This window comes from Procambarus clarkii, chromosome 42, assembly GCF_040958095.1.
Source record: "Procambarus clarkii isolate CNS0578487 chromosome 42, FALCON_Pclarkii_2.0, whole genome shotgun sequence".
NCBI lineage: Eukaryota > Metazoa > Arthropoda > Malacostraca > Decapoda > Cambaridae > Procambarus > Procambarus clarkii.
The window spans coordinates 16,637,326-16,665,038 of NC_091191.1; the positions used below are offsets into that span (position 1 = coordinate 16,637,326).

General features: G+C 43.9%; 1 protein-coding gene across 1 annotated transcript in view; it reads right to left on the reverse strand.

Moving 5' to 3' along the window:
- Positions 1–19,463, reverse strand: part of LOC123751759 (putative neural-cadherin 2) — a 297,993-nt gene extending 278,530 nt beyond the window's left edge. The window contains exons 1-3 of the mRNA XM_069339611.1: positions 19,452–19,463; positions 18,887–19,051; positions 17,130–17,264 (exon numbers count right to left, since the gene is read on the reverse strand). Coding sequence (XP_069195712.1) covers positions 17,130–17,264; positions 18,887–19,051; positions 19,452–19,463 — 312 coding nt within the window. The remainder of the gene's footprint in view (positions 1–17,129; positions 17,265–18,886; positions 19,052–19,451) is intronic.
- Positions 19,464–27,713: the final 8,250 nt, after the last annotated feature.

Consider the following 27,713-nt stretch of genomic DNA (forward strand, 5'->3'; position numbering starts at 1 on the left):
AAAATATATTAATTCATGAAAACTTGGCTTATTAGGCAAATCGGGCCTTGCATTGTAGGCTGAAAAGTGAGTTCTGGCTACTAGGTACGACATATATATATATATATATATATATATATATATATATATATATATATATATATATATATATATATGTGTGTGTGTGTGTGTGTCGTATCTAGTAGCCAGAACGCACTTCTCGGCCTACTATGCAAGGCCCGATTTGCCTAATAAGCCTAGTTTTCATGAATTAATGTTTTTTCGACTACCTAACCTACCTAACCTAACCTAACCTAACGTTTTTGGCTACCTAACCTAACCTAACCTATAAAGATAGGTTAGGTTAGGTTAGGTAAGGTTGGTTAGGTTCGGTCATATATCTACGTTAATTTTAACTCCAATAAAAAAAAATTAACCTCATACATAATGAAATTGGTAGCTATATCATTTCATGAGAAAAAAATTAGAGAAAATTTATTAATTCAGTAAAACTTGGCTTATTAGGCAAATCGGGCCTTGCATAGTAGGCTGAGAAGTGAGTTCTGGCTACTAGGTACGACATATATATATATATATATATATATATATATATATATATATATATATATATATATATATATATATATATATATATATGTGTGTGTGTGTGTGTGTCGTATCTAGTAGCCAGAACGCACTTCTCGGCCTACTATGCAAGGCCTGATTTGCCTAATAAGCCAAGTTTTCATGAATTAATTGTTTTTCGACTACCTAACCTAACCTAACCTATAAAGATAGGTTAGGTTAGGTTCGGTCATATATCTACGTTAATTTTAACTCCAATAAAAAAAAATTGACCTCATACATAATAAAATGGATAGCTTTATCATTTCATAAGAAAAAAATTAGAGAAAATATATTAATTCAGGAAAAGTTGGCTTATTATGCAAATCGGGCCTTGCATAGTAGGCTGAGAAGTGCGTTCTGGCTACTAGGTACGACATTTATATATATATATGTCGTACCTAGTAGCTAGAACTCACTTCTCAGCCTACTATGCAAGGCCCGATTTGCCTAATAAGCCAAGTTTTCATGAATTAATTGTTTTTCGACTACCTAACCTAACCTAACCTAACTTTTTCGGCTACCTAACGTAACCTAACCTATGAAGATAGGTTAGGTTAGGTTAGGTAGGGTTGGTTAGGTTCCGTCATATATGTACGTTAATTTTAACTCCAATAAAACAAAATTGACCTCATACATAATGAAATAGGTAGCTTTATCATTTCATAAGAAAAAAATTAGAGAAAATATATTAATTCAGGAAAACTTGGCTTATTAGGCAAATCGGGCCTTGCATAGTAGGCTGAGAAGTGCGTTCTGGCTACTAGGTACGACATATATATATATATATATATATATATATATATATATATATATATATATATATATATATGTGTGTGTGTGTGTGTCGTATCTAGTAGCCAGAACGCACTTCTCGGCCTACTATGCAAGGCCTGATTTGCCTAATAAGCCAAGTTTTCATGAATTAATTGTTTTTCGACTACCTAACCTAACCTAACCTATAAAGATAGGTTAGGTTAGGTTCGGTCATATATCTACGTTAATTTTAACTCCAATAAAAAAAAATTGACCTCATACATAATAAAATGGATAGCTTTATCATTTCATAAGAAAAAAATTAGAGAAAATATATTAATTCAGGAAAAGTTGGCTTATTATGCAAATCGGGCCTTGCATAGTAGGCTGAGAAGTGCGTTCTGGCTACTAGGTACGACATTTATATATATATATGTCGTACCTAGTAGCTAGAACTCACTTCTCAGCCTACTATGCAAGGCCCGATTTGCCTAATAAGCCAAGTTTTCATGAATTAATTGTTTTTCGACTACCTAACCTACCTAACCTAACCTAACCTAACTTTTTCGGCTACCTAACGTAACCTAACCTATGAAGATAGGTTAGGTTAGGTTAGGTAGGGTTGGTTAGGTTCCGTCATATATGTACGTTAATTTTAACTCCAATAAAACAAAATTGACCTCATACATAATGAAATAGGTAGCTTTATCATTTCATAAGAAAAAAATTAGAGAAAATATATTAATTCAGGAAAACTTGGCTTATTAGGCAAATCGGGCCTTGCATAGTAGGCTGAGAAGTGCGTTCTGGCTACTAGGTACGACATATATATATATATATATATATATATATATATATATTTATATATATATATATATATATATATATATATATATATATATATATATATATATATATATATATATATATATATATATATATTCTCATCAGTTTCCACCTGTGTTCCCTTGTTCGTGTTCCACCCGTGCTAACAATTTGTCTGTCCACCCTATCAATTCCCCTGATAATTTTGCAGGTGGTTATCATGTCTCCCCTTACTTCTATGTTTTCCAGGGATGTGAGGTTCAGCTCCCTCCTCCAAACTGTGTGTGCGTGAGTGTGAGTGTGTGTGTGTGTGTGTGTGTGTGTGTGTGTGTGTGTGTGTGTGTGTGTGTGTGTGTGTGTGTTTTCGTGTGTGTGCGTGTATGTACTCACCTAATCTCACCTAATTGTGCTTGCGGGGGTTGAGCTCTGGCTCTTTGGTCCCGCCTCTCAACCGTGAATCAACAGGTGTACAGGTTTCTGAGCCTATTGGGCTCTATCATTCCTACACTTGAAACTATATATAGAGTCTTCCTCCACCACATCACTTCCTAATGCATTCCATTTGTCAATCATTCTGACACTAAAAAAGTTCTTTCTAATATCTCTGTGGGTTATTTGGGCACTCAGTTTCCACCTGTGTCCCCTTGTGCGTGTGCCCCTTGTGTTAAAGCGGCACACGTATTATAATACGTGTGCCCCCGGAGGTGAAGAATAATATGTGTGTGTGTGTGTGTGTGTGTGTGTGTGTGTGTGTGTGTGTGTGTGTATTCATCTAGTTGTGTTTACGGGGGTTGAGCTTTGCTCTTTCGGCCCGCCTCTCAACTCTCAATCAACTGTTTTCTAACTACTTTTTTTTCCCCCACAACACACACACACACCCCAGGAAGCAGCCCGTGACAGCTGACTAACTCCCAGGTACCTATTTACTGCTAGGTAACAGGAGTATTCAGGGTGAAAGAAACTTTGCCCATTTGTTTCTGCCTCGTGCGGGAATCGAACCCGCGCCACAGAATTACGAGTCCTGCGCGCTATCCACCAGGCTACGAGGCCCTGAGGGGCCTCGTAGCCTCCTACGAGGCTATGTGTGTGTTTGTGTGTGTGTGTGTGTGTGTGTGTGTGTGTGTGCGTGTGTGTATACTGGCAGCAGGTTTTCCTTTAGACATGTTTCACTTCATATGACTGCATATTCTGTATTGATTATTTTCTTGTCTAGGACTTCTATCCTTCTGACTAGTGTACTTGCATCTTAGCTTAATTGGAAGAGGATTTCTCCAAATGACATCTTTGTTCGAGGTAAGCTAAAAGAAATAATCAACTGTAGAGTGTATTTCACTTATTATAAAGTTACACAACGATTCGAACCTACATGGTTCATGCTCAAGTGATGGGACAGTACTAGACGTATTTTATTTATACCATTAGGGATGTCAGGTACATACAAATACTAATGCGAGAGGAATATGGCATAGAGGGGTGAAGATTAAGACGTAAAAGGGTGAAGAATAAGGCGAAGAAAAGGGTGGAAACACATTCATGAATAATCCGGTGTAGAGGGCGTTCCGTATTGAGCAGTGTCGTCAACGTTGGCATCTTCGTGTTCTGGTCTGGTTCTTACTCTAATGGTTGGGGAGAGTTAATAGTTCCGTTATTTGGGTATGTATATGGGGTTTTCTACTCTTATGTGGATTACTTCAAGAATTTGAAATTTTCTTGCATCTTGGGTTTTGTCTATTATACAATTATTTTTATTCAACATTTCTCTTGTTAAGGTGATGTCATGGGCTTGTCTCATGAGTTTTAAAGGACACCTGATTGAAGATGACTTTTCAAACGCCTCGTGAGCTTGGTCGACGTCACACCTATGTGCTTAGATTGAGGGCTACATCCTTCGTGTTGTTTTAGCCATTTATACGTTCCTTAAAGCTGCCGCGGCTACCGTTAGGATATGCACATAGAGCAATGTTTTCTCCCAGGCAACTGTAGGATCATGCATCTGTGACTGTCTGGCCCAGCTAATTAAACACTGGTTCTTGCTCCTGCAATTGGTGGATTTTGCCTTAATAAAACAGGTTCGTGTCATTGCAACAATCGGTTTCTGCCCTTAAAACTGGTTCGTTCCACGACAACTTGCGGGCATTGGTGTGGTAACATTGACTCTTACCAACAACACCAGTGGGTGTTGACACTCATAATAAGATACGAGGCTGCAGGGGGCAAGTTGGTGGTCTGTGGTTGTGGTCGAGTTCGTCTTCCTCTCCGGTTTGGAGCCTCGTGAAGTTTGCTCGCTTCCAGGCGAGGCCAAAATAATATTCAGACTTCGGTGTTGCTTATTCTCTAGTAAAACCTTCACAACTTCGAAAATAACCAAACGGAAGTTGATCATTCCACCAAAACATCGTGATATCGGTACAAAGAAACCTTGCAAATTCATTATCATAAAGATAGGATGAGGAACTCATTCATATCTCTGCAACTGTTAACTCAGAGCGGAGCAGCTGACTTCACATCACTACGCCAGCTGGGTCAAGAGCCCTGCACCTGCCGTGTTAATAGCACTACGCCAGCTGGGTCAACAGCCCTGCACCTGCCGTGTTAATAGCACTACGCCAGCTGGGTCAACAGCCCTGCACCTGCCGTGTTAATAGCACTACGCCAGCTGGGTCAACAGCCCCGCACCTGCCGTGTTAATAGCACTACGCCAGCTGGGTCAACAGCCCTGCACCTGCCGTGTTAATAGCACTACGCCAGCTGGGTCAACAGTCTCGCACCTGCCGTGTTAATAGCACTACGCCAGCTGGGTCAACAGCCTCGCACCTGCCGTGTTAATAGCACTACGCCAGCTGGGTCAACAGCCCTGCACCTGCCGTGTTAATAGCACTACGCCAGCTGGGTCAACAGCCTCGCACCTGCCGTGTTAATAGCACTACGCCAGCTGGGTCAACAGCCTCGCACCTGCCGTGTTAATAGCACTACGCCAGCTGGGTCAACAGCCCTGCACCTGCCGTGTTAATAGCACTACGCCGGCTGGGTCAACAGCCTCGCACCTGCCGTGTTAATAGCACTACGCCAGCTGGCTTCACAGCGCTAGCCAAACGTTCGTGTTGACAACACATTGAGAGCCGCATTTCGCTGTGAGCCCTACGAGCTCTCGTCCCCGTCGAGCAAACACAGTCGGGTCAGGGTTCGGTAGGAGGTACTAGGACCTCGGCTCCGTTGTTTAGTGTCCAGACAAGATTGTGTTCTGTGAGGCCAAGACGACGGGAGGAGAGCAGACGGCCGGAACGACTTGGGCGACGCTCAACCCCAACCCCATATGTAAACCCCAACAATATATATATATATATATATATATATATATATATATATATATATATATATATATATATATATATATATATATATATATATATATATATATATATATATACTAGCTGTACCCGGCCATGCGTTGCTGTGGCTCAGCAACCTTCCCCTGTCTCCTAGTCCTCCGCACCATTCCCCCTGTCCCTCGTTCTCCCAACCATTCCTCACTCCCACGTCCCTTTTTCCTCCCCATCGTCCCCTCGTCCTCCTAACCTTTCCCCACTCCACCATCCCCTTGTCCTCCCCACTATCTCCCTCTCCCCCGTCCCCTCGTCCTCCCCACTATCTCCCACTTCCCCGTCCCCTCGTGCCCTCTACTATTCTCCCCCCTCTCCCATCCCCTCGTCTTCCCACCATTCCACACTCCCTCGTCATTTGATGATCAAATGACCTGATGTTCCCATCAGAAAATTGGGAACATCAACTGGTCTGGGTCTAGATTCACGAAGACGTTACGCAAACACTTATGAGCCTGTACATCCTTTCTTAATCTTTGGCGGCTTTGTTTACAATTATTAAACAGTTAATGAGCTCCGACGCACCAGGAGGCTGTTTATAACAATAACAACAGTTGATTGGCAAGTTTTATGCTTGTAATCTGTTTAATATATGTAACCAAAGCCATCAAAGATTCAAGAACGATGTACACGTTCGTAAATACTTGCGTAACTGCTTCGTGAATCTGGCCCCAGCTGTTCCCATCACTGAAGTATAAGAAAAACAGTTCAAAAAACAAAATGAAAAATAATGAAAATGTAAAAAAATAAGCTATACTCACGAAATGAACGGTATGGTAAACAAAACAGCTCAATTCCAACGCAATGTCACACAAAATAATTAACTCAAAATGAACATAAATCAAAATTTATGATAATTCAATTTATCAATGAAATCGGAAACATTGAAATGGAATCATAACATATTTAGTATAGCATGTGTTTGTTGTATGTGCTACAGATGGCGCTGTTTAAGAAAAAAACGCATGTTTTTACCTGTCACAGGGCTGGCATCTATATAGCAGGTATATCAAAACACAAGTGAATTCGAATGGATTGTTGTGTAAACAATTCAAAGCAATCGGTGAAGAACTTTCGGAGATTACAGCTTGTGTTGCTCTTACGTCCAACAGATGGCGCTGTTTTAAAAAAAAACATGTTTTTTCCTGTTCCAGGTGAGGCATGTATAAAGGAGGTATATAAAAAGACGCGCCTAGTTGAATGCAACGTTGTGTCAGAATTTCAAAGCAATCGGTAAAGAGGTTTCGAAGATTTCTCTCACATGAAAAACACATGAAAAACACAGTTTAAAAAAAGCATGCTTTTTACCGTCACAGACGTGACATCTATATTATATGTATTTAAAAACCTGCTCGGATGCGAATACAACGTTGTGTGAAAATTTCAAAGCAATCGGTGAAGAACTTTTGGAGATTGGCGATTATGAATAAACGAACATTTCTATTTTTATTTATATAGATATATATTCAAATCAAATTCAATACTTCTTTTTCAACAGCATTTGTTGTTGTTTTAGATTTAGTTACTTAGAACGACATGTCCATGTAGCACGGGCTATAGTGAGCCCGTAAACCTCCAGCAGCAAATCCAACCTAACTATATATCCACCATCTCTGATTTCCGTCTTAAGTTGCAGGTCACCTGATCCTCTCCTGATATTCCCGGCTAATAGGTATATCATCCTAGATCATATCATCCATATCATCATTTATCATAATAAATACCTTTCCTTTCTTAGTCCGAAGATGAATTTGGTCTTACGTCTTGTGGTGTTAACAATAGGTACCTGCTTGAAGATGGCAGGATGTATTCTGCTGCTGATTCTTGAGATGGTTATGTGTGACAGGGAACAGAGACGGCAGGATACGGCAGGTCCAGGCGAGGACACTGGTGATGGAGACACAACCCTCTCGGTAGTGAAGGAGGTGCACGAGGACAATGGTGATGGAGACACAACCCTCTCGGTAGTGAAGGAGGTGCACGAGGACAATGGTGATGGAGATACTTCCCTCTCGGTAGTGAAGGAGGTGCACGAGGACAATGGTGATGGAGACACAACCCTCTCGGTAGTGAAGGAGGTGCACGAGGACAATGGTGATGGATTAATAGATGATAATCAACAGGAAAAAACACAAAGCCGTTACGAAGACATAGCTAAATTAATTAAGAGCAAGAAAGCCGCCAAAAAGAAAGCCAAAAGAACAAATTATGGGAGATTTAGATATTATCTGGCTGAAGAAAATGGCGGACTTGAGTCCCACTTCACACAGGAGGAAATAGACCGTAATAAAAACGCCATCCAGAACTATGACAAAAATAAATAAAAATTGGTGTGAGCGCGGGCGGAGCGTGAGCGCTGTGATGCTGTGACGGAGCGTCAGCGCTGTGATGCTTTGACGGAGCGTCAGCGCTGTGATGCTGTGACGGAGCGTCAGCGTTTTGATGCTATGACGGAGCGTCAGCGCTGTGATGCTGTGACGGAGCGTCAGCGCTGTGATGCTGTGACGGAGCGTCAGCGCTGTGATGCTGTGACGGAGCGTCAGCGCTGTTATGCTGTGACGGAGCGTCAGGGGGGGGGGGGAAGCCTGACAGGGGCCTTGACCTCTGAGTGGACAGCTCTTCGGATTCGTAGTCCTCAGGTTCCGGGTTCGATCCCCGCGCGGAGGTGGAAAGAAATGAGCAGAATTTATTTTACCCTGATGCCTCTGTTCACCTACATATAAATAGGTACCTGGGAGTTGGACAGCTGCTACGGGCTGCTTCCTCGTGTGTGTGTGTGTACTCTTCTCTTCTGCTTCTCCTCTGGGGGGGACCTGTGGGGTCTGGGGTCAGCGGGAGCTGAGGATCTGGTATGGGGAGACTGGTGGAGGAGGAAGGGCTTGGGTTGGTTGGGAGATTGGGGGTGGGTGAAAGGGGGTAGGTTGGGGGGAGTGAGAGGGGAAGGGTTGGGTGGGGTTTGAGGGGGAATGGTGGGGGGGGGGAGACGGGGAGGCTGAGGGGGGCGCATAGGGGAGGAGAGGCTTGGGCGGATGGAGGAGAAGGGGGTGGGGGAGGGCTTGGGGGGCGTGGGGGGGTAAAGGAAGGCTGAAGTGGGTGAGGAAGAGGGGAGGGATAAGGGGAGTGGTGGAGAGGGGAAGGCTTAGGTGAGGTGGTTGAGAGTGGGGGTCTTAGGGGGTGTAAGGGGGAACGGAGGGCTTGGGGGTGTGAGAGACGGGAGGGCATGTGGGAGAAGGGAGAGCTTGGGGGATGGGGAGAAGGGAGGTCCTGAGGAGAGGGGTGACTGGGAGGAGGGGGTAGGGTGCCCTAGGTGGGTACTTATTGCGGAGCTGTCAGGGAATGGGCGGGCACCGCTCCTGTGCCATGTAAGTCCACCACGGGCTCACCATAGCCCGTGCTACTTGCCCCGCTCCTGTGCCAGGTAAGTTACGGGCTCACCATAGCCCGTGCTGCTGGGAACTTGTTCCGAGTAGCTGACTCTATAACAACAACAACAAGAACAGGGGATGGGCTACACGGGCACCACTCCTGATCCAGGTAAGTCCACTACGGGCTCACCATAGCCCGTGCTACTTGCCCAGCTCCTGTGCCAGGTTAGCTACTGGCTCAATATAGCCCGTGCTACTTGGAACTTGTTCCGAGTAGCTGAATCTATAACAACAACAGCAGGAGATGTGTACTCAAATAGGTGTGTACTCACTTATTTGTGCTTGCGAGGGTTGAGCTGTGGCTCTTTGGTCCCGCCTCTTAACTGTCAATCAACTGGAGTACAGGTTCCTGAGCCTACTGGGCTCTATTATATCTCTATGTACTCACCTAGTTGTACTCACCTATTTGTGTTTGCAGGGGTTGAGCTCTGGCTCTTTGGTCCCGCCTCTCAACCGTCAATCAACAGGTGTTCAGATTCCTGAGCCTATTGGGCTCTATCATATCTACACTTGAAACTGTGTATGGAGTCAGCCTCCACCACATCACTTCCTAATGCATTCCATTTGTCAACCACTCTGACACTAAAAAAGTTCTTTCTAATATCTCTGTGGCTCATTTGGGCACTCAGTTTCCACCTGTGTTCCCTAGTGCGTGTGCCCCTTGTGTTAAATAGCCAGTCTTTATCTACCCTGTCAATACCCTATATGTGTGTGTGTGTGTGTATTCACCTAGTTGTGTTTGCGGGGGTTGAGCTTTGCTCTTTCGGCCCGCCTCTCAACTGTCAATCAACTGTTTACTAATTACTTTTTTTCCCACTCCACACACACACACCCCAGGAAGCAGCCCGAGACAGCTGACTAACTCCCAGGTACCTATTTACTGCTAGGTAAGAGGGGCATTCAGGGTGAAAGAAACTTGGCCCATTTCTTTCTGCCTCATGCGGGAATCGAACCCGCGCCACAGAATTAGAAGTCCTGCGTGCTATCCACCAGGCTACGAAGCCCCGATGTGTGTGTGTGTGTGTGTGTGTATTCACCTAGTTGTGCTTGCAGGGGTTGAGCTCTGCTCTTTCGGTCCGCCTCTCAACTGTCAATCATCTGTTACTTTACTACTATTATTTTCCTTACACATACACACCCCAAGGAAGCAGCCCTTGACAGCTGACTAACTCCCAGGTACCTATTTACTGCTAGGTAAGAGGGGCATCAGGGTGGAAGAAACTCTGCCCATTGTTTCTCGCCAGCGCCAGCAGGGATCGAACCCGGGACCACAGGATCACGCATCCAGTGTTCTGTCCGCTCACCCGCCGACTCCCTTAGATGGCGAAGGGCAGGGAAGGTGGTCAGGGGTAGGGAAGGTGGTGAAAGGTAGGGAAGGTGGTGAAGGGCAGGGAAAGTGAAGGGCAGGGAAGGTGGTGAAGGGTAGGGCAGGTGGTGAAGGGCAGCTAGGGAAGGTGGTGAAGGGCAGGCAAGGTGGTGAAGAGCAGGGAAGGTGAAGGGCAGAAGAGGTGGTGAAGGGCAGGGAAGGTGGTGAAGGGCAGGGAATGTGGTGAAGGGCAGGGAAGGTGGTGAAGGGTAGGGAAGGTGGTGAAGGGTAGGGAAGGTGGTGAAGGGCAGGGAAGGTGGTGAAGGGCAGGGAAGGTGGTGAAGGGCAGGGAAGGTGGTGAAGGGCAGGGAAGATGGTGAAGGGCAGGGAAGGTGGTGAAGGGTAGGAAATGTGGTGAAGGGCAGGGAAGGTGGTGAAGGGCAGGGAAGGTGGTGAAGGGAAGGGAAGGTGGTGAAGGGCAGGGAAGGTGGTGAAGGGCAGGGAAGGTGGTGAAGGGCAGGGAAGATGGTGAAGGGCAGGGAAGGTGGTGAAGGGCAGGGAAGGTGGTGAAGGGCAGGGAAGATGGTGAAGGGCAGGGAAGGTGGTGAAGGGTAGGGAATGTGGTGAAGGGCAGGGAAGGAGGTGGAAGGGCAGGGAAGGTGGTGAAGGGCAGGGAAGGTGGTGAAGGGCAGGGAAGGAGGTGGAAGGGCAGGGAAGGTGGTGAAGGGCAGGGAAGATGGTGAAGGGCAGGGAAGGTGGTGAAGGGCAGGGAAGGAGGTGAAGGGCAGGGAAGGTGGTGAAGGGTAGGGAAGGTGGTGAAGGGCAGGGAAGGTGGTGAAGGGCAGGGAAGGTGGTGAAGGGCAGGAAAGGAGGTGAAGGGAAGGGAAGGAGGTGAAGGGATTAACTTGATTATAACGCCCCTTGATTTCGTTGTGCCATAGTCTCCCCGGGCGGCTTGGTGCCTTCTTTTGATAATTACTTGTATTCCATCCGGGGATCAATGTCCCCCGTGGTCCGATCTCTGTTTAGACGATTCAACGACGGCCGCGCTTATTGATGGTTGGCGCTCGATCCTCGAACATCAAGTTCAAGTTAAAGTACGTTTATTTAGATAATAAAATACATTTCAACGTACCACCCCTGCTGGGTGGCCAAGGTGCCCCCAGCTGGGTGGCCAAGGTGCCTCCTGCTGGATGGCCAAGATGCCCCCTGCTGGATGGCCAAGATGCCTACTGCTGGATGACCAAGGTGCCTCCTGCTGGATGGCCAAGGTGCCTACTGCTGGATGACCAAGGTGCCTCCTGCTGGATGACCAAGGTGCCTCCTGCTGGATGACCAAGGTGCACCCTGCTGGATGGCCAAGGTGCCTACTGCTGGGTGGCCAAGGTGCCCCCTGCTGGATGGCCAAGGTGCCTACTGCTGGATGACCAAGGTGCCTCCTGCTGGATGGCCAAGGTGCCTACTGCTGGATGACCAAGGTGCCTCCTGCTGGATGACCAAGGTGCCTCCTGCTGGATGACCAAGGTGCCTCCTGCTGGGTCGCCAAAGTGCCCCATGCTGAGTGGCCAAGGTGCCTCCTGCTGGATGGCCAAGGTGCCCCCTGCTGGATGACCAAGGTGCCTCCTGCTGGATGGCCAAGGTGCCCCCTGCTGGATGGCCAAGGTGCCTACTGCTGGGTGGCCAAGGTGCCCCCAGCTGGGTGGCCAAGGTGCCCCCAGCTGGATGGCCAAGGTGCCTACTGCTGGGTGGCCAAGGTGCCTCCTGCTGGATGGCCAAGGTGCCCCCTGCTGGATGACCAAGGTGCCTCCTGCTGGATGGCCAAGGTGCCCCCTGCTGGATGGCCAAGGTGCCTACTGCTGGGTGGCCAAGGTGCCCCCAGCTGGGTCGCCAAAGTGCTCCCTGCTGGGTGGCCAAGGTGCCCCCAGCTGGGTGGCCAAGGTGCCCCCTGCTGGGTGGCCAAGGTGCCCCCTGCTGGGTGGCCAAGGTGCCCCCAGCTGGGTCGCCAAAGTGCTCCCTGCTGGGTGGCCAAGGTGCCCCCAGCTGGGTGGCCAAGGTGCCCCCTGCTGGGTGGCCAAGGTGCCTCCTGCTGGGTGGCCAAGGTGCCCCCAGCTGGGTGGTCAAGGTGCCCCCTGCTGGGTGGCCAAGGTGCCTCCAGCTGGGTGGCCAAGGTGCCCCCTGCTGGGTGGCCAAGGTGCCTCCTGCTGGGTGGCCAAGGTGCCCGCTGCTGGGTGGCCAAGGTGCCTCCTGCTGGGTGACCAAGGTGCCCGCTGCTGGGTGGCCAAGGTGCTCCCTGCTGGGTGGCCAAGGTGCCCCCTGCTGGATGGCCAAGGTGCCCCCTGCTGGGTGGCCAAGGTGCCCCCAGCTGGGTGGCCAAGGTGCCCCCAGCTGGGTGGCCCAAGTGCCCCCTGCTGGGTGGCCAAGGTTCCCCCAGCTGGGTGGCCAAAGTACCCCCTGCTGGGTGGCCAAGGTGCCCCCAGCTGGGTGGCCAAGGTGCCCCCTGCTGGGTGGCCAAGGTGCCCCCTGCTGGGTGGCCAAGGTGCCCCCTGCTGGGTGGTCAAGGTGCTCCCTGCTGGGTGGCCAAGGTGCCCCCAGCTGGGTGGCCAAGGTGCACCCTGCTGGGTGGCCAAGGTGCCCCCTGCTGGGTGGCCAAGGTGCCCCCAGCTGGGTGGCCAAGGTGCCCCCTGCTGGGTGGCCAAGGTGCACCCTGCTGGGTGGCCAAGGTGCCCCCTGCTGGGTGGCCAAGGTGCCCCCAGCTGGGTGGCCAAGGTGCACCCTGCTGGGTGGCCAAGGTGCCCCCTGCTGGGTGGCCAAGGTGCCCCCTGCTGGGTGGTCAAGGTGCTCCCTGCTGGGTGGCCAAAGTGTTCCATGCTGAGAGGTCAACATGCTTGAAGATAATGGTCTCCAACATCCCGAACGGGGCAGGAACATTCCCATTTCATTCATCAGAGAGAAATAAGACAGACCAACACTGTTAATGCAATTTAAAAAACACGACAACAATCCATTATAGGATGAGAGTTCCTTCGAACGCTTGCAATTTGCATTTAGTAAAATAAATGTTCCAGCTTCACGAAACGCGAATTCCGTGTTGCTGGAATGCTGTCTGAATCACCGAGCCTCAGCGACTGCACGACGGTTCGAGTCCGTTAGGCTGTTCAATCCTAGAGTGTCTCTGAGTCTGTGAGTCTACCGGAATGGCTTTTACAGACCTAGATGGAAATTAAACCAATCTTGATTTGATTTTCAGCTCACAGTTTACGGAAGGGAATATCCGCTTACTGAAAGAATTTTGTATTAGATTTCACAGTGTTTATTGTGCATAATTTGCTAGAAATTGATGCTTTAATGTTAAATAGGATGCCCTTGATCTCCTGATAGTTCCCTCCTCCGTCAGGCAATATGGTATGAAACTGCAGGAGAGAGAGAGAGAGAGAGAGAGAGAGAGAGAGAGAGAGAGAGAGAGAGAGAGAGAGAGAGAGAGAGAGAGAGAGAGAGAGAGAGAGAGAGAGAGAGAGAGAGAGAGACAGAGACAGAGACAGAGAGACAGAGAGAGAGAGAGAGACAGAGAGAGAGAGAGAGGGAGAGAGAGAGAGAGAGAGAGAGAGAGAGAGAGAGAGAGAGAGAGAGAGAGAGAGAGAGAGAGAGAGAGAGAGAGAGAGAGAGAGAGAGAGAGAGAGAGAGAGACCAACATGACCGAGAAAGCAACACAATTCCAGGCAGCAATTCTTGTGACCATGTCGTGGTACAGTTGACTAGTGAGCGTCTGAGAACATCCAGAGCATAGCTTCGAACCCATCACGGACATTGTGGATTAATTCATTTGATATATCAGGTTACTGTGATTTTTTTCGTGTAATAATATGAATGTTCTTAAATTTGTTAATACAAATGGAAATAACAATAAATAAACATATAAAAGAAAAAAATCATTACCAATTATATGAAGAATTAAAAGAATAGAAAGAACACCAATTTAATATTAATTATTTAATTAATATTTAATTATTTAATTAATATTTAATTATTTAATTAATAATATTTAATAACATTAATATTATTATGAAAGCCTCCCAGCAGAAGAAATTGGAGGCTTTCTTGTGTATTTTAAAATTAAAATACAATTAATTGTGTATTTCCAATTAAAATATAAATTGACATTGACAAAAACTAATATATATATATATATATATATATATATATATATATATATATATATATATATATATATATATATATATATATATATATATATATATATATATATATATATATTGTGACGATAATCTCTTTCAAGAGAGATTGAGCCTGCTCTTCCCTATATCATTTACGTCATTCTACAAGTACAAGATACTATATTGAAGATACGTCCACCAGTATCACAAAACGTTTTGAACAGGAAGCAAAGCGTACCTTGCACCACCAGACACACCGGCTCTCCACCCGTCGTCAACGAGCAAACTACCCATTCTCCGCCTGCCTGCTCCTGATTGGCTGGTGTATCGCCGACAGCACCTGCACCTGCACCCAAGAAGTCTTCTTGGTTTTGTAGACTTCCGAAGTCCTTATCAAAAACAGCCCGAAGCCGACGGAGAACCATCTACAGCAGTCAAGCGTTGTATACATGTACACTTGCCCCCACGAAGGATGTAACCTTCAATCTAAGTACATAGGTATGACGTCGACCAAGCTGACGAGGCGTTTGACATGCCATCTTCAATCCGGTGTCCCTAGGAATCACATGAGACAAGCCCATGACATTACTCTAACAAGAGAAATGTTGAACAAGAATACCTGCATAATAGACAAAACCCAAGATGCAAGAAGATTACAAATTCTTGAGGCAATTCACATAAGAATAGAACAACCTACCATGAACACCCAAATCACGGAACTATTTACTCTACCCACCATGAGAGTAAGGACAAGACAAGAACATATCGATGCCAACACAGAAGACAATGTCCAACATAACAGGCCAATTACACTGGATTAATCTTTGTGTTTAGATAGGAGATGCCTCGTATGGGCCAATAAGCCTTCTGCAGTTACCTCTATGTTTCACCTCACATTTATCCCTCATGTATCCCCCCATGTTTTCACCTTTATTGTATTATCACCTGACCCAGTGCGGGTATAAAATCAACCAGCATTGTAAGATCTGTTCACTTGAGAATGAACCATGGAGGTTCGAAACGTTGTGCAAATTGTATAAATAAGTGTAATACACTCTATAGTAAATCACTTCTTTTCTTCACCTTAAAAGTACGAAAATGAGTTTTGGAGAACTCCTATTTCAACTAAGCCCTGATGCTAAGAAAATAGTTAGAGGGATAGAAGCCCTAAACCAGAAAATAATAAATACAGAATATGCGGTCATATTCAATGAAACATGTTTGAAATCCTGCTGCCAGTATACATCAATATATGTATGTATATATATATATATATATATATATATATATATATATATATATATATATATATATATATATATATATATATATATATATATATATATATATATATATATATATATATATATATATATATATATATATATATATATATATATATATATATATATAACTGAAAACTCACACCCCAGAAGTGACTCGAACCCATACTCCCAGGAGCCACGCAACTGGTATGTACAAGACGCCTTAATCCACTTGACCATCACGACCGGACATAATGAGGTGATAGCCGAGGCTATTTGAACCACCCCACCGCCGGCACTCGGATAGTAATCTTGGGCATAGCATTTTACCAAATCACCTCATTCTTTGGGGCACACGTGAGGAACACAAATGCGAACAAGCCTGAATGGTCCCCAGGACAATATGCAACTGAAAACTCACACCCCAGAAGTGACTCGAACCCATACTCCCAGGAGCCACGCAACTGGTATGTACAAGACGCCTTAATCCACTTGACCATATGGGTTCGAGTCACTTCTGGGGTGTGAGTTTTCAGTTGCATATTGTCCTGGGGACCATTCAGGCTTGTTCGCATATATATATATATATATATATATATATATATATATATATATATATATATATATATATATATACTAGAAATAAATAGATATAGGCAATATAATTTAAAATATATGACGATAACAATTCCAGTTCATAACAAAGATTTTAAATTTCTAATCTCTATGTCTCATGCACGTTTCTCTCTCTCTCTCTCTCTCTCTCTCTCTCTCTCTCTCTCTCTCTCTCTCTCTCTCTCTCTCTCTCTCTCTCTCTTCGCTAGCCGGCGACTGGCACTTTTGTTGAGGTCTGGAAGTAACTAGCTTTAAGGGCCTTGTAATGAGGTAACTAGTAACTACATTACGGGTCCTTGTGTTTGTGTCCGATAAATATAATGAATGGAAATTTTATATTAATTTAACTAAGGGGGTCGAGGTCTCTTTTGAAAGATGAATAATTTTTAGAATGTTTCCTCCGTGGTCCCTACGCCTCAGGCTGCCCCATTTGCCGGCATTTTGGACAAAACTTAAATTATTTGGCATAGTTTCTGATTGTTAACTCCAAACAGTCGTTATTTTTAGCCTTTTTTCGTTGTCTGTCTTTTTTCTCGTTATCTGTGCAACTCTAACTTCGTTTTCCCATTCAACTCTCTCTCTTTCTTTCCTTCCCTCCACCAATTCTTTCTTCCCCTTACATTCAAGTAAATGTCATCATTAGCATTTCACTTCCTTCCAGTCAATCCCTCCCTCTGCCTTTCTCTCTCTGTTTTCGTTAATATTAATTCCCCTCTCTTCTGTTCTTCACTCACCCTCTCAAAACACAAGTGTGAAACACACAAGTGTGAACACAAACTCACCCTCAGCAAGCGGATGGCCCCCGTCAGAGGGTCAATGGCGAAAGCGGACCTTGATTCGTGGCTGGAGACGCCATCACCAGAGAGGCTATACCGCAGGAGTCCATACTCTCCCGCGTCGCCGTCTGTAGCAGTCACCTGCTGCACGAGGCAAGACAACCTCTGAAACTCATTATAGTCCTTATGGAGAGCTGAATGATGGTTCAAGGGATGTGAGGTTACCGTCCAAGGGTTACCGTTGTAGTGGGTTACCATGTGTTACCGTTGAATTGGGTCACCGTGTGTTACTGTTGTAGTGGGTCACCGTGTGTTACCGTTGTAGTGTGTTACCGTTGTAGTGTGTTACCGTTGTAGTGTGTCACCGTTGTAGTGTGTTACTGTTGCAGTGTGTTACCGTTGCAGTGTTTTCACCGTGAACAATCAAAACAATCTTGGTTCATAATGAGGCTAGCGGCCGCGATCGCTTTCATTAGTACAGTCAAAAGTAACCAAGTTGAGGTAAGGAAGATGTGAAGGGGAGCAACAACAACCTTATGTAATCCAAATGTTGCCATAAGATACCAAAGCGTTGTACATTGAATGTTGTTTAATTTTAACACTTTTGGGTCATGTGGTAATAGTGTCTACCTTGTGCGTAGCGCCCGGGGTTCAATAGCCTCACGGCCCGGTCTCCGACTTTGTCACTCATCATAGTGGTACTCCATCATATTGTCCTTATGATGGAAAATAGATCACTAAGAAACTTATCGACCATCATTTGCTTCTGATCAACATGAGCCAACTTCCCAGCACTTGATATTTTCTTATTTATTATTTTCGTATAAATTTCTATACATTGCCTCTGTGTTTAAAGACTCAGATGAAACCCCCCATTCTCTTGTACCACCGTTCTCTACTCACAATCGGGGATTCCGGGTTCGATCTGCGGGTAGGGCAGAAATGCTAGAAAACCCTCAGTTTTCTAAACCAATCCTAAGCATCACAGTAACGTTTGATCTAATTATGGTAACATCACATTTTTATCTATTGCTCACATTACTTCTCAAAATATTGTTACTTCACATTCCACTTAATATGTTCTTAACGTCTTGTCATGACCTTCAATTACCCTCATCTAAAGTAGTGCTCTCAATAATGAGGCATCTCAAATTCCCTCCAAATTGTTGATGTAGCTCAGAGGAGAACTGTTGTTTAGGGCTCATGTCACACCTCACATCCAAGATGATTTAATTGATCTGATGCTGCAAAGCTTTCCTCTAGCTGTCTTTTGCCACAAGTTCCACGAAACTTGATCTCAGACACTTCAAGTTTAAGTCGGTAATACGTACACTTCATTAGGTCGTCTTAATTCCGGTAGACATTTCTAAATTATGAACTAGAACGGTATGCTGTCACACTGTTCATCACATCTTTTAAGGTCAACATTCACCCTATATCTTCCCGGGCTCCTTTGAACTCCAGTCGTGGTGCTATATCTTTCCATCTCAAAAGCTATAAATTATTGAATGCTCAACGTTGAATCTGCCTTAGACTAGTGGAGGCTATGCCTCTGTCATAGCCTAAATTATGCAATAAAAGTTTGTATGTAAGAGAAAAAGACAAAACAGCATATGCGAAAAGACCAACAGGAAAAAAGGACAAATTACAACGTCAATAACTGTGATAGGGAGATATTGATATTCTTACGTCCACATCTGTCTCCCCATCTCTGAGACTGACGAAAAGACGGGGAGAGAGATATGGCCGTAAGAGCTTCTCACCGTAAGGATGGTCTTAGGTAGATGTCTGTCGTCCTCCTCGGTGATCTGCGTCTCATGGAGCGCCCTGGGGAAGACGGGGGCGTGGTCATTCTGGTCGACCACACGCACTACCACCCGCGCCTGGCTCCTGGCCTCCCCAGCCCGCGCCTCCACCACAAGCTCGTGCTGCAGGAAGGAGAGATAGGAGGAGCTGGTGATTTTTATCTCGCGGAAAACCGCGAGGCAAACGGGGGTTGTGGTCGTTGTGGTCCACCACCTCACTCGTCTAACTTCATTCCTTCGCTTTCCGCTCCTACACCAATAGCCCCTGGCTACGGGAAGGATCTAAGTTAAGTGCCGCAACAACCGTTTAGATACTAGGTGAAGCATTGGTAGTAAGACGTAATGGTTGGTAAAATGTTCAGGAAAAATTAAGAAAATTGTTAGGATTTATAACACAAAAATCCTGGAAAAAACGTTAAAAAAAAAGGATGCTCAAATAAATCTAACCCTTCCTGTATATTTTACAAAAAGCACAACTATTGAAAACAATACAATCATAAACAATTGATATTTTTGTAATTACTTCAGCATGCATAAATTAAGAAATAAGCATAAATTAATATCTCATTAGAAAATAAATTGTTTTCTATTGAAACAATAAAAAACAATTACGTAAGATCCAATTGCAGAACAGTTCGCTAGAGTCAAGTTCACAACAGGTTACACACCAGAATGGTGGTGACATGATCACCACATTCAAGATTCTGAAGGGAATCGAAAGGGTTGATAAAGACAGGCTATTTAACACAAGGTGCACACGCACAAGGGGACACAGGTGGAAACTGAGTACCCAAATGAGCCACAGAGATATTAGAAAGAACTTTTTTAGTGTCAAATCGTTGACAAATGGAATGCATTAGGAGGTGATGTAGTGGAGGCTGACTCCATACACAGTTTCAAGTGTAGATATGATAGAGCCCAATAGGCTCAGGAATCTGCACATCAGTTGATTGACAGTTGAGAGGCGGGACCAAAGAGCCAGAGCTCAACCCCCGCAAACACAACTAAGTGAGTACAACTAGGTGAGTACCAGCCAAGTCCACAACAGGTTACACAACAGCCAAGTCCACAGCAGGTTACGCAACAACCAAGCCTACAACAGGTTACGCAACAACCAAGTCCACAACAGGTTACTCAACAACAAAGTCCACAAAAGGTTACGCAACAACCAAGTCCACAACAGGTTACTCAACAACCAATCTCACAACAATTACGCAACAACCAAGCCTACAACAGGATACTCAACAACCAAGTCCACAACAGGTTACGCAACAACCAAGTCCACAAAAGGTTATGCAACAACCAAGTCCACAAAAGGTTACGCAACAACCAAGTCCACAAAAGGTTACGCAACAACCAAGTCCACAACAGGTTACTCAACAACCAAGTCCACAACAGGTTACTCAACACCCAAGTCCACAACAGGTTACTCAACAACCAAGTCCTCAACAGGTTACTCAACAACCAAATAAACAACAGGTTACTCAACAACCAAGTCCACAACAGGTTACTCAACAACCAAGTCCACAACAGGTTACTCAACAACCAAATAAACAACAGGTTACTCAACAACCAAGTCCACAACAGGTTACTCAACAACCAAATAAACAACAGGTTACTCAACAACCAATCTCACAACAATTACGCAACAACCAAGCCTACAAGAGGTTACTCAACAGCCAAGTCCACAACAGGTTACGCAACAACCAAGTCCACAAAAGGTTATGCAACAACCAAGTCTAGAACAGGTTACGCAACAACCAAGTCCACAACAGGTTACTCAACAACCAATCTCACAACAATTACGCAACAACCAAGCCTACAAGAGGTTACTCAACAGCCAAGTCCACAACAGGTTACGCAACAACCAAGTCCACAAAAGGTTATGCAACAACCAAGTCTAGAACAGGTTACGCAACAACCAAGTCCACAACAGGTTACTCAACAACCAATCTCACAACAATTACGCAACAACCAAGCCTACAAGAGGTTACTCAACAGCCAAGTCCACAACAGGTTACGCAACAACCAAGTCCACAAAAGGTTATGCAACAACCAAGTCTAGAACAGGTTACGCAACAACCAAGTCCACAACAGGTTACTCAACAACCAAGCCCACAACGATTACGCGACAACCAAGACTACAACAGGTTACATAACAACCAAGCCAGTAGTAGGGATGGCAACACACAGACGATATTTTGTTTCTGGGAAATATCGTCTGTACGTTGTCAGGGTTTTCAGGTAAATTTAGAATATCGTCTGTGCGTTGCCAGGGTTTTCAGGAGAATTTGGCTAGTCACAGATTTGGGATTAAGGATTTCTTATGAGCAAGTAATTTCTGAGATTTTAGAAGTTTGTTAAGGTTTCTTATGATGAAAATAAGTTCATACGAGTTTGTTAAAGTTCTTATGGGAGAAATTCAAATATCGTCTGTGCGTTGCCAGGGTTTTCAGGAGAATTTGGGGAGTCACAGATTTGGAATTTAGGAATTCGTATGAGGAAAATAATTTCTGAGATTATAGAAGTTTGTTAAGTGTTCTTATGAGGAAAATAAGTAGGAAAATCTTATAGAAATTTTTTAGAAACATCGTGTTTGTGTCACAGCATTTCCAGGTAAACTCTATGGACAACCTTTGTCCGTTTTCAATCACACATTTTTCAAAGAGCATTTTCAGATAATATTGTCTTAGACGTTTTGTTAAGGAAAACAGACAACTTAGCCATAACATTTAGTTTTATATCCATTTACGGCTATTTCACCTGTAAAGACCAAAATTGAAAAGAGCCCAGTTATAGATAGAAATTCGTCAGAGACCAGTTTGTGCCCAAAATTCTCAGAGTCCACTTTGTTAGCAAAATTAGTCAGAGACAGTTTAAAGCTCAAATTTCATCAGAGTTCTGTTTATGCCTGAAATAATCAGAATCAAGTTTTTCCCTGAAATTAACAGAGTCCACTTAGTGAGCAAAATTCGTCAGAGACCATTTTCAACCCATTTTTCATCAGATTTCATTTTATACCTAAATTTCGTCAGAGTCCAATTATCAACAGAAATTCGTCAGAGTCCAGTTTTCTAGCAAAATTCGTCCGAGTCCATTTTGAACCCATTTTTCATCAGAGTTCATTTTATACCTAAATTTCGTCAGAGTCCAATTATCAACAGAAATTCGTCAGAGTCTAGTTTTCTAGCAAAATTCGTCAGAGTCCAGTTTTCTAGCAAAATTCGTCAAAGTCCATTTTCAACCCATTTTTCATCAGAGTTCATTTTATACCTAAATTTCGTCAGAGTCCAATTATCAACAGAAATTCGTCAGAGTCCATTTTTCTAGCAAAATTCGTCAGAGTCCTGTAATCCGTGAAAATTTGACAGAGTCCATTTTATACCCAATTTTCGTCAGAGTCCAGTTTATACCGAAAATTCGCCAGAGTCCACTTTGAGAGCAAAATTCATCAGAGTCCAGTTCTTGATCGAAATTAATCAAGGGGGAAAAGGGGGGTTAAAAGGAGTAGGAGAAACAAAGTAAAAGAAGGTAAGAAGGTTAAGTGGGATGGTGGGTTTGTGTAAAAATATACAAAGGAGAAACAAAACTACATCTGAAAGGTTATGAAAAGGATAATATATTCAACAAATACGTCAAAAACACAATAAACTACATCTGAAAGGTTAGGTTAAAGGGTTGGGGAATAAGAACATATGATAGAAGCTACTGAATACACTAAGATTACAAGAGGTTAGGTTAAGGGGTTGGGAAATAAGAACATATGATAACAAACATAATAAATACAACTTATAAGCAACTTGATGAACTTTAACAAATAACCCTTGATCAGCAAAAAAAATGACCATTTGAGAAATTAGCCCTTGAAACGAGTAAATTCCCATATATAACAAAAATCCTTTGAAATGGTTAAACACCCAATCTTAAACAAATAACACTTGAAATGCAAAAATGTCCATTTGAGAAATTAACCCTTGAAATGAGTAAATGAGTATGAGACAATGATTGACGAAACACAAAAGACAAAAGACAAACAGGAATAATTATGTAAGTTAGATCATGTCTGGTTGGACTAGATAAGTTAGGATACATCAGTTTGGGAATGTAAGATTAAGTTAGGTAAAGCAAGTTAGGATAGGTTAGGATAGGTAAGATAAGTTATGTAAGTTAAGTTAAGCAGGTTAAGTTAGGTAAGGTAGGTTAAGCAGGATAAGTTAGGTTAAGTTAAGTAAGTTAGGTAAGGTAAGTTAGGTTAAGCAGGTTAAGTTAGGTAGGGTAGGTAAGTTAGGTTAGGTTAAGTTAGGTAAGGTATGTAAGTTAGGTGAAGCAGGATAAGTTAGGTTAAATTAGGTAAGTTAGGTAAGATAGGTAAGGTAAGGTTAGGTTAAGTTATGTAAGTTAGGTTAAGCAGTTTAAGTTAGGTAAGTTAGATAAGGTAAGGTAAGTTAGGTTAAGCAGGTTAAGTTAGGTAGGGTAGGTAAGTTAGGTTAGGTTTAGTTAGGTAAGGTAGGTTAAGCAGGATAAGTTAGGTTAGGTTAGGTAAGTTAGGTATTATAGGTAAGGTAAGGTAAGTTATGTTAGGATAGGTAAAGTTAGATTATGCAGGTTAAGTGAGGTAAGATAGGTAAAGGTAAGGTAAGTTAAGTTAGGATAGGTAAAGTTAGGTTAAGCAGGTTTAGTTAGGTAATGTAGGTAAGTTAGGTTATGCAGGTTAAGTTAGGTAAGATAGGTAAAGGTAAGGTAAGTTAAGTTAGGATAGGTAAAGTTAGGTTAAGCAGGATAAGTTAGGTAAGTTAGGTAAGATAGGTAAGGTAAGGTAAGTTAAGTTAGGATATGTAAAGTTAGGTTATGCAGGTTAAGTTAGGTTTAGGAACGTTACGTTAACTAAGTAACATTGGGTGGAGAGGATAGGTTACGTAGGTTTGAGCAGTGTAGTTCAGAGAACAGTTTTAGGGTAAAGTGACTGTCAGGGGACATATTTTCCCTGCTCTCTCGTGCACTGAATTATGTACGAAATTGCATAGTGCACCTGTGATGTGCACCGTGATTCAACTTTCTGAATATAACTTTTCCACAGTCGTGTTGGGTGTCGTTGGATAGCCCATGATTTTTGCTAGCCATTGATGTCATTCTGATCGCTGTATCAGGTCTGTGAAGGAAATTACAGGAGGGAGTTGATTTCAGGGAAATTTTGTACAAGTCAAGTGTAGAGAGGGAGGTATGGGGGGTTAGCGGCCGTAGACCACCCCCCCTATCACGTATCCGCCTCGTGTGAGAGGGGGTAGCGTCATGGGGCAGGTGCGGCATTGGCTAAGGCTCCTGGGCCTCAGAAATGCTGAACCGTGATTGGCCTAGACGCTGAGGGGTACCGCATGGTACCCCAGGCATAGTGTTGGCGGGAACAGACATTCTTACCTAGGACGTGGCTTGGGGAGGACGCATTTCCCGTGCTAGGACAAGCATCGGGAAATACCGCCTGCAACGTTACTAAAGTCACGCCATTCTTCTTGCTATCTTTCCGTGTGCCGTGCGTAAGAATCCGGTAATCAGAAAGGGGCTTGTATCGAACCGTGTGAACTTGTCATCTAGCCGCGTAATTGTGGGACGCCATCTTAGAGCAACTGGACTGAGTGAGGCGTTAATTATCGGGCTACGAAAGTGACATCTGCCGTCTATCGTATCTGTGCTTGAAGATACTGCTGGGAGACGTGCTAGAAAAGGTTTCAGTGTTATGAGAGAAACCTTAAAGTTCTAATTCTGAGGAACAGTGAAGGACTCTGTCTTGGGTCTCGTGTACCGTGTAACACTGTGTACCGTTGTATCCTGGGGTACCGTGTCAAGTGGAAGGGGCGTGGTACCGCATCCCTGCTGTTGTGCGCTCACCCTGGCCTGCCTGAGCCGGTGTGTCTGCGCCATCCTGGTCTCTGTGTGTGTGGAGCTAACCCCGTGGTCTAGGACCCTGTGCTCCACCTGACCACGTGTAGGAAGTGAGGATGCCTACGTCATCATCCAGCAGCAGCAGTGGGAGTGTGATTGACGTGTATGTGTGAGTGCGAGAAGGTTGCGGGCCAGCATGTTTGATGTAAGTACACTGTTTCCGTTTGGGTAATAAAACTCTGAAGCTGGGTTCGCCCCCAGTATTCTGTCTGTCCTCTGTCCCTGGGACCACCTGGGGAGGTGAATGGGAATTGGAGACGTGTGAGTCTACCCTGTTGCCGTAATCAAGTTGAGGTTGGGCCCAACTGTGATTGATGACGTGTGTGAAGACACCTAGTGACACATTCAGAGGTAGAGTAAAGTGAGTTATTTGCTTCTATTTTTTCTATGTGCCGTGTATGTATTCCTGTAATTTGATTCCCTTTTTCAGCAGTGAAAAGTGGTAACAGGGAGATTTCCCTTGGTTATATATTTTACTGTTGTGTTGTGGTAAAGTTTGAATTATTGGTGGATAATTTACTGGGGGAAGTCATTTACAAGTTTTGCTGTGAGTGGCAAGGATGTACTGTGTTGTACTGTGATGTACTGTGTGTGTAAACCGTAGACAAGTTTGACCTTGGTGGAAGGCGTTGTGTACTGTGAAGGATTCCGTGAGAATTAAAGTCAGTTAACGTCACCGGGGGTCACGATTTACTTAACGAGGTCACTTGTTCGTTGAACATTGTTGTGATTAACGTAGGGACGTGTAAAGGCCACAGTCACAGTGAAGTTCACGCAGTGGAGGAATTGTCAAGTGAAGACTAACGTAGTGTTAACGATTTAACGAGCTGTCGTTAATTGAGTGATTAACGTAAGGGGTTGACGGTCTGTTATGATCGGAGTCAATTGCGCTGTAATTAAGCTGCTGTAATTCGTTGGACTGATCAGATCTGTCTGCGGACAGAGGGATTAAGCACTCGTAGCTAATTAAAGATAATTAGTAACCGCCACTTAGTGAATTCACCAGGTGTTGATGTTGTTGTTTACACGGTGTGTTGTAACATTGTGTGGTACAGTAGTCTACCCTCGTTAAGGTAATCTTGTCGTAAGACCGGAAGTGAACTGTCAGTTGAGAGACAGTAGGCTTTGTCAATACTCGTCTGAATTAATAGGCTGTTGTATTCAGTAATTAATTGGGAATTACTCACCGAATGCTTGACTTTCAAGTTGATGTAATTAATTGATATACGAGTTATTGCTGCCATTTAAGTGTCGTTGAGACACGTGTGTGTTAACGTAATTGTTTAAATTCAATTAGAGTAACTTTTGTTTTGATTGTCCTGAGAGACAAGTGTTAACGTAAGATTTTTTATAAGAGGTTATCATTCTTGGATTAACCGCCTTGTTACTTGGTACCTCGTTGTGGGCAGCGAGCGCCAGTCGAGTTTTGTGATTATAGTATTGGTCACCGTGAAGCCGTGACAATATTGATTGCAAGCTTGCATCACCAGTGGGCACCACTGTGTTCAGTTAGTGTCATTAGTCAGTCAGCGACGACGGGATAAGGAGACCGTGGGTCCATCAGGCTGTTGATTAGCTGTTCTTTAATGTGCCACTGGAGTGACAGTAAAGTAATGTAAATTCACTGTGTAGTAGTTTTAGTCTTGTTTTGTGAATAAATTGTTTTGTTATAGAAAACGGTCGTTTACGTCAAACCTTCCAATATTACTGCCCCACATTTTATGTTCTGCAACGCTTTGCCTGCTTATGTTCATATCAAGTCTGTATCTAAAGCTCGAGTCCATAGCACAGCACCACACTTCTATAAATAAGAGGTGAGAATCCGTCGGCTACCCTTTATTAGTTTGTCAACTAGGAGGAGCCAGCGACCTAAGTGACAGGTGTTACCCGAGTGGTTTCGCCTGGCGGTTTGCTCCCGCGGTCCTATGATCTTAGGCTTTAAGATTAAATATCTGCCACTGGCAGCTCTTGCTGTTTAAGGTCTGCCTCTCTTGCGAGGTAGTTACGATTAACGTAACATCAATAGGACTTAATTCTTTTGATAACCTGTCAAAGAAAAAAAAATCTCACAGTGACTAAGAAAATATATTTTAACAGAAGTGCAGGTTTGGTATGAAAAGCAGAACTAGTTACATTTTGGAGAGAAATTTTTGATTGAAGATGTCTTAAAGAATAACATGATGGAAGAAGGAGAGTTTCTTTGATGAACGAAGGTGTCTTAGAGAACAACTTTTGGTGAACGAAGGTGAATTAGAGATCACTTTTGATGACTCTGAGAATAACTTTGTTCAACGAAGATGTTTTGGAAAGTTTCTCTAATGAACGAAGGTGACTTAGAGACTAACTTTATGATATAGAGAACATCTTTGATGTCTTAGAGAACAACATTGATGACTTCGCGAATAACATTTGATGACTCTGAGAATAACTTTTATGCCTCGAGAGGTGTCTTTGATGAACGGAAGGTCACTTAGAGAATAACATATCATGACAGAATAACTTTTGATAGCTCTTAGAATAACTTTGATAGCTCTTAGAATAACTTTGATGTCTTAGAGAATAACTTTAGATGTCTCTAAGAATAACTTTTATGAACGAAGATGTCTGAGATTAACTTTGGTAGCTCAGAATAACTTTTGTCAGCATGAGAATATCTTTGGATAACTCTGAGAATAACTTTGATGAACAAAGATGTTTTGGAAAGTTTCTCTGAAGAACGAGGGTGACTCTGAGAATAACTTTTGTTAGCTCTTAGAATAACTTTGATGACTTTGAGAATGTCTTTGAAAACATGAGTAGTATTTTATTAGCTCAGAGAATAACTTTTTGATGACATAGAGAATAACTT